Raw genomic sequence first — 7,058 nt, 5'->3', positions numbered from 1 at the left:
CGGGACGGCGGCAGCCAGGCCTCGCTCCCGCGGAGGCCCTCGCCTCCTCGGGGAAGCCGGGGTTCGGCCCTGCCGGGGCGCTCAGGCCCTTGGCCGGGGTCCGGTTCCGGCTCCCCGAGTGCGGTGCGGCTGGGGGCGGCCCTCGGGGGCTGCGGCGCTCCCCGCCGTGCGGGCTCCCGCGCTTGGCGTTTGGCCACTGCGTGGCCTCCAGCTGCCGGGCCCGCGGGGAGCCCCGCTTGCTCCGCACGCAGGTGTCTCCCTGCGCAGGAGCAGGCCAAAGCGCCTGGCTGCTCGGCTCAGCCGGTCAGGCCATCCCTGCGGAGCAGGGCAAGGTCCCACAAAACCTTGTGGGGAAGGAAAGCGTCTTCTGCCGTTGCGGACTGCTCTCTTCAGGGACTGAGACGTGAGGTCCGGGTGGGTGAGGGATGGCCACAGCTCTCCGTCCGCGCRGGGTTGGTGGCTCCTGTCCCGTTCCTAGTTGCTGCTTGCAGTGCCCCGTCCAGGCTGGGGGAGGGCTGGCATCTGCGTTCATCCCCTCGGCAAACGAAGGACCAAGCTCTTCTATGTCTGTTTCCCCTTTAGTTTGCTCTGCTCCCTGCTCCGTGGCGATGGCTTCCAGCGGGGAGGAGCTGAGCAGCAGCTCCCCGGACTGGGYGGACAGCGGCACGGACCTGTCCTGCCCAGAGCTCACCGGAGCCAGCGCCTCTCTGCTCGACAGCGGGGAGGATTTCGAGGTCTTGGAAGATGACGATGATGACCTGAGCGAGCTGCCTCCGCTGGAGGACGTGGGCCGGGTGAAGACCCCAGCCAAGGAGGATGCCCAGCCTTCGGAGCAGGCCCCGGGGGAAGCAGCTGAGGACCCACAGGAATGGCTCGATGTCCTGGGTAAGAGCCTGCGGAAGAAGCTTCTGCGTCTTCCGCTCCTGTCCAAGGCGCTGAGCTGGCCCATGGAGCTGAACGGGCTTCCCTGGGGGAGGACGGAGGAGCTGGGCTTCCCCACAGCTTTGCGGACGCTCTGGGAGCAGCAGCCGCATGCCAGTGGGATGTGGCAGCGCAGGAAGGACTAGACAGGCAGGTCCACGCCTGAGCCAGCGCCCGCGGCTGCTCTGGCTCCACCGTGGTTCGTGRGGATCCATCGCTTAGGGCGGGTGCGGTGGGATGGTCGATGGGCGACACAGCGGCGCTTCCCACAGCACGAAGGCCGGCTGGCGCGGGGGATCACTGCTGGAAACCGGGAGACGTGGCTTGGAGCCAGGCCGTCTCCCTCTCCCCTCCCCGTGCAGGGCCCTGCCGCTGCGGAGGGCTGACGCGCCTCCGCCTTCTCCTTGCCCAGGGAGCGGCTTGCTCAAGAAGAAGACCCTGGTGCCAGGCCGGGGGGTGGAGAGCCGGCCGCACAAGGGCCAGGATGTCACTGTCCGCCTGAAGGCCATGCTGGAGGACGGCAGCGTGGTGGAGGAGAACCCCGGCCTCACCTTCACGCTGGGAGACTGCGACGTCTTGCAGGTAGGAGCCGGGAGGCCGAGCCCTGGGCCTCCTGCTGACTGGGGAGGGTGGGGGTTTAGCTCAGCACCCTGTTTCCAGACCACGTAGAGAAACGAATGTGGGTGCTGCAGGCTGATTGCCTGGTTCTCCCCGCCGCTGCCCCTGGCTTAAGGCTGTGTTGTTCCTGCCGTGCTGCGCAGCACCTCGCCGCCCTGGGCGTGGGGTGGCAGGGACGGCTGGCAGGGTCTGGAGTCAGTGACGGCCCCGGCTGCGTGCCTCGCCTGCCGGTGGGAAGCAACCCCTTGGCCTCCCTCTCCGGAGGGGCAGGGCCCTTTGCTCACCTCCTTCCACAAAATTTATCTCCGTAGGCTCTGGACCTGTGCGTGCAACTTCTGGAAATGGGAGAAACAGCCTTGATCGTGTCGGATGCAAAGTACTGCTACGGTTCCCAGGGCAGGTGAGTGTGGAGGGTGAGGAGTGGGGAAGGGCGGACCGGAGCCACCCGGAGCAGCCTGTGGCTTTGGTGAGATGCAGGCAGTGCTAAATCCCCATGGCCCAACCTGGCTGGGGGCCTGACAGAGGGGACAGCCATCAGCCCAGCCCTTCCTTTGCAAAAGCCCTCAGAGGTGCCCTCCTTGATGCAGGAGCCCCGACATCCCACCCAACGCGGCCCTCACCCTGGAGGTGGAGCTGCTGGAGGCTCGGGACGCGCCGGACCTAGAGCTGCTCAACGGGAAGGAGAAGATAGGACTGGCCAACCGCAAGCGAGAGCGCGGCAACTTCTACTACCAGCAGGCAGATTACGTGCTGGCCATCAACTCCTACGACATCGCCCTCAAGGTCATCGGTTCCAGCTCGAAAGGTATCTGCTGCTGCCGCTGTGCCCGAGGAGGGCTGGCCGGGCTCCTGCTTTCCCGGTCTAACCGGGCTCTGGGATCCTTGCAGTCGACTTCAGCCCCAAGGAGGAGGCCGAGCTGCTGGATGTGAAGGTGAAATGTCTCAACAACCTGGCAGCCTCCCAGCTCAAACTGGACCATTACGAGGCTGCCCTGAAGTCCTGTAACCTCGTCCTGGAGCACCAGCCAGGGAATATCAAGGCCCTCTTCCGAAAGGGCAAGGTGAGGCTGGGCTCTGCCCTCTGCTCTCCCCGGCCCGGCTGCAGCAGGACGGAGGGCAGGGGGTGAGGACGGACCCCCAGTGCCCTGCTCAGCTCTGTGTCTCGCCTTCCAGGTCCTGGCCCAGCAGGGGGAATACAGAGAGGCCATCCCCATCTTAAAGGCGGCTTTGAAACTGGAGCCTTCGAACAAGGTAGGCCGCCGTGAGCGCTGCCAGCGATCCTGTTGAGCTGGGCTTTGCCGGGCTCTCCTCTTGGCCACGCAAAACTGCAAACCCCGGTGCTCCCGTGTAAGGGCTGGATAGGCACGGCACGGTGCGCTGCACGGTAGCACCCCGTGGYGCGATGTCTGAGCTGGCGGGGCCTTATCTCCGTGTTGTGATTCTCTCTCTGCCCTTTGCTCCTTGCGGCAGCAGGACTCCCTGCCAACCCGTCCCTAGCTCAGCAATCCCGCGCGTAGGGTCCCGGCCACCCCGGCCTTGCAGGGCGGCTCCAGCACCTTGTGCCATTGCCACAGAAAGCAGAGCGCAGCCGCGTCCCTGCGGTCCCTCGCGCAGCCYGGAGCGGGATTCGCTGGGCTGTGGCAGCAGCCCCAGAAGCCCTGGACCTCCGGCCAGCGCGAGGCATGAGTGATCCCTGGGTCAGGAATTTCCGGTCAGTTAATGATCAGCTGCCGGGCTGGAGCCTGGGGAGAAATTGAAAGCCCTGCCAGAGCCAGGGAATGGCCCCGGGCAGCCCGGGGAGCTGGGGGAGGACGCGCAGGGAGGTGCTGCCTGCACGAGCTCGAGGCAGGGTGCTTAGCTGTACCGACGGGCTTCAGTCCTGGGCTGGGCCTGTTTTATCTGCCTCCTTCTTGAGCATTTCACCAGAACATCATTATTAGCAGCGTGTTTTCCAGTCCCTGAAGGCCATGGGTAGGATGGGACCYTGGGAAACTAGGTGCTCTGCGGTTTAAAAGCAGGCGAGAGCCCCTGGCCCAGAGGGCTCGTGGTCTGGGAGCTCCACGGGGGAGGCTGGGCAGGCCGGGAGCAGGATCTCGTGGAAGAGGCGAGCGAGCACACCAGGATCACCGACAGGAGCGAGCGCAGGCGGTACTGGTCGCCGGGAGCCCGGCTCTCCCCTCGCGTGCCATCCGTGCTGGCCAGGCTGCTTTTCACCAGCCCATTTGCGCGAAGCTTTTAATTGGAGAGGGGAAAAAAAAATCAGAATGCCCAGCAGTGACGTTACCAGTGAAACCACAAGTACAGCAAATTACTGGCCGCTCCAGCCGGCTGCTGGGGCTCCCGGGGAAGTGGCTGCGCCGCTCCAGACGGCAGCACTGCGCAGGCACTACTGAGTCACGGGCTCCTGGTGCTCAAAACAGACCCGGGAAATGCTCAACTTCACCTGCCCTCGGATGAGGAAACCTGGATTCTCCAGGGCTGTGAGCTAACGGGGGTGTTAGAGGCACTCAGTAACTGCTGCTTTGCACCATCAAGACTTTTTAATGTGCTGGCGAGCGCCCTGTTTGCGCTGCGGCGACTGGGTTAACTCTGCGCCAGCATCCCCGGGGCAAATACTGTCTTTAAAGTGGGTAGCGTGTGGCAGTGTTTCGGGGAGGCGTCGGAGCCGCCCGGAGCACGGCGTCCCCAGCAGAGGGCACAGCGCAGCCGTGCCACCGGACGGACGTCGCAGCCGCTGGGCTGGCACGATGTCCTCGCGCCCGCCGGGCTGCCGCTGACACGGGCTCCGGGCGACTGCTGGGGATGGGGCTGCGCGTGAGCAGCGGGGCGAGAGCCCTCGCTGCGCAGGGCTCTGGGAAAGCCACCGGCGCCGGGTCTGGCTTGCATCGATTCCAGCTCGTCCCTGCTCGGCCGGCTTGCGCTCCTTGCTGCATGCCTGGCGGCTGCGGCTCTGCCTGGGCGGCAGCTTTATCCCGCCGAGCTCCCTCCGAGCCCAGCGATTTCTGCGGCTCGGAGCGCTCGGGCATGTGCCGACACGCTCCCGCGTACCCAGCGCTCGCGGGTCTTGCTGCGATCCCACATCAGACCGGGCTGAATTTAAGCCTGCTTTCCTGGCCTGCTTCCAGGCAGGAACGCAGGAGAGCTCTGGCACGTCTGTCCTTGAGGCAGGAACTTTTGAGTCTCTATTAAAGGAGAAAATCCTTTTCCTGGTGCCTGTGCAATCCGCCCTGGGCGCTGCTCCCCGCTGCCAGGCGCGGGCGGCAGGTGCCCAGTGCCACGCTGCTGTCCCCGTCCCCTGCCCTGTGTGGCAAGGACGGTGCAGGGTGGCAGGACCCGTCACCATAGCGCTGCCTTCTCTTTCCCAGACCATCCATGCCGAGCTCTCCAAGCTGGTGAAGAAGCACGCGGACCAGAAGAGCATGGAAACGGAGATGTACAGGAAGATGCTCGGGAATCCCAGCGCCGGCGGGGCCCCAGCAAAATGCAAAGACAAGCTGCCCTGGGTAAGGCTTGGTGCTGCGGCGGGTCGCGCCGGGGCGAGCAGAGGGGACACGTGGGCCTCTCCAGTTCCCGTGCGCTGGGTTGTGCCGTCTCCGCAGCCCTGCCGGGAGCACGCGGCTGGCCTGGGGCCAGCGCGTGGCCGGCGTGCCAGGAAAATGCTGATAGCTGCTGCCTCGCTCCTGGCCCCGGCGATGCCAGCTGGAGGCTCTGGCCTCTGCTCCCAGCTGCTCCAAGCGCTGGCGGGTGGAAATCGCTGTCAGCTGGGCTGGCCGGAGAGCCACGGCACACGCTGTCCCCTTGGCCGTGCTGGCCCCGTGCTGGGCACGGCCAATGCAGCACTTGCCTTTTCGGGCTGCGTTATCTCAGATGCATGCCGTGCCCTGGCGCTGCTCTGTCTCTTTGCTGCCCCGGGGCTGGGAGCGAGGGCGGTGCAGGGCCGGGGCACGCCGCCTGCATCCCATCACGCTGCCGCTGTCTCCCTTTTCCGCAGTCCATCCCCTGGAAATGGCTCTTCGGCGCAACAGCCATCGCGCTCGGCGGCGTGGCCTTGTCCGTGGTCATTGCAGCAAGGAACTAACGGCACCGGCAGAGCAGCGGTGCCACCGGGACCTGTGCCGGGACCGTGCTTCCCTCCTGCTCGGGATGAGCCAGGGCTTCCTGGGGTCCGGCGGCTCCGCCAACCTCCCCCCCTGCGGACTGGCAGTCGCCGAAATAAGGATGTGCTCTCTGCCGGAGGCGCCGGACCCCCCCTCCCGATGGCCACTCAGCGCTTCCCACACCCCTTCCCTGCACGGATGGGTCCTGCCGCGGGGATGGAGACCCCCGAACCTGCCCTGGGGGCGTCGGGAGCGTCCGTGCACGGGCAGGTCGCCACTGGTGCCAACCCAGCAATACGCGGTGGGCGGCGGGGAGCGGCGGCGGGAAGGACGCCCCACCGCCCGCTCCCCTCCTCGGCGCGGCCCCGGCCTCTGCAACGTCAAAGGAAGCCAAAGAAACGCGGGGCGCCAGGGACGCGTCGCCTCACGCCGGTCTCTCCTGGCTGGAGGCTCCCTCCGGCCCGGGGCCGTCTTCCCCCCTCCCGGCTCCTCCATCCCGTCGCGCGCCGGGGCCCGCGGCCACCGTCACCCTCCCCGCTCCTTGAGCTCTGCTGGCGTGGAGGTGCACGCGCCGTCCTCCCGCCCCGAACCGACTGTGAAATTCCCAATAAAGGACGATTCCTTCACGCCCGGGACTCTTGCTTTGGGGCTTTGCAAGCCTTTTTGTTGGTTACCCCCAAGCAGGGACCGTGGGGGCCCCTCAGCCTGGAACCCCCCCCCCTCCCCGGTGTGGAGGGGACCCCAGGGACACAGGCACAGGCCTGGGGCCGATGCCTAGGGGACCCCCAGGCCTTGCTCTGGGGGGGTGATGCCCAGGGCCCCCCTCAGGGCTGCCCAGACCCCCCCCCGGCCCTGCCTGGGAGGGGATCCCCGGGGGGGGAGGGGGGTGTCTGGGGGGGGGTGATGCCCGTTCACGCTGCCCCGGGGCTCCTCCAGCGCTGGAGGGCTGCACCAAACCACCCTCCCCGCCATGCCCCGCGGCTTATATTTGCATATCCCCGCCTCTTCCTGCCAGCCCCCAATCCGGCTCGGCGTCCCTCTGGGGCCGGCCAATGGGAGCGCGCGCTGCCCACCTCCTTGCCCCAGCAACAGGCTCCCCGAGTGGGCGTGGCCTGCGGATAGAGGAGGGGCGGTGGCGGCCGGGCGCCTCATGAATAATGCATGAGGGGGGGCGTGGCGGCGGCGGCGGGAGGCCCCGGCGGCCCAGGCGCGGAGGGGGAGACGGTCCCAAGATGGCGGCGCTGCAGGCGGAGCGCGGGTACGGGCTGTCCTGCGGCCGCCTCGGCCGCGGCACCCGCGTCTCCGTCTTCCACGTCAAGCTCACGGAGAGCGCGCTGCGCGCCTTCGAGAGCTACCAGACCTGCAAGGTAGGGGCGGCGGGCGCGGCACCCCCCCCTCCTCTCCCGCCGCGGCGGGCGGCCC

At 67.3% G+C, this 7,058-nt stretch overlaps 2 protein-coding genes across 2 annotated transcripts in view; both read left to right on the top strand.

Moving 5' to 3' along the window:
- The first annotated feature begins 335 nt into the window (after positions 1–335).
- Positions 336–6,262, top strand: FKBP8 (FK506 binding protein 8). The gene is made up of 8 exons (XM_026069269.1): positions 336–885; positions 1,334–1,503; positions 1,851–1,939; positions 2,127–2,344; positions 2,428–2,600; positions 2,713–2,790; positions 4,905–5,042; positions 5,531–6,262. Exons 1-8 carry the CDS (start codon positions 426–428, stop codon positions 5,615–5,617), a joined length of 1,413 nt encoding a protein of 470 aa, XP_025925054.1. The 5' UTR covers positions 336–425; the 3' UTR covers positions 5,618–6,262.
- Positions 6,263–6,831: 569 nt separating this feature from the next.
- The window catches only part of ELL (elongation factor for RNA polymerase II), a 56,465-nt gene continuing 56,238 nt past the window's right edge, over positions 6,832–7,058 (top strand). The window contains exon 1 of the mRNA XM_026069178.1: positions 6,832–7,003. Coding sequence (XP_025924963.1) covers positions 6,869–7,003 — 135 coding nt within the window. The 5' untranslated portion in view covers positions 6,832–6,868. The remainder of the gene's footprint in view (positions 7,004–7,058) is intronic.

Source organism: Apteryx rowi, unplaced genomic scaffold, assembly GCF_003343035.1.
Source record: "Apteryx rowi isolate R43461 unplaced genomic scaffold, aptRow1 scaffold_1056, whole genome shotgun sequence".
NCBI lineage: Eukaryota > Metazoa > Chordata > Aves > Apterygiformes > Apterygidae > Apteryx > Apteryx rowi.
Note: the sequence above shows the minus strand (reverse complement) of the source record. Positions and strands in the feature narration are given on the sequence as shown.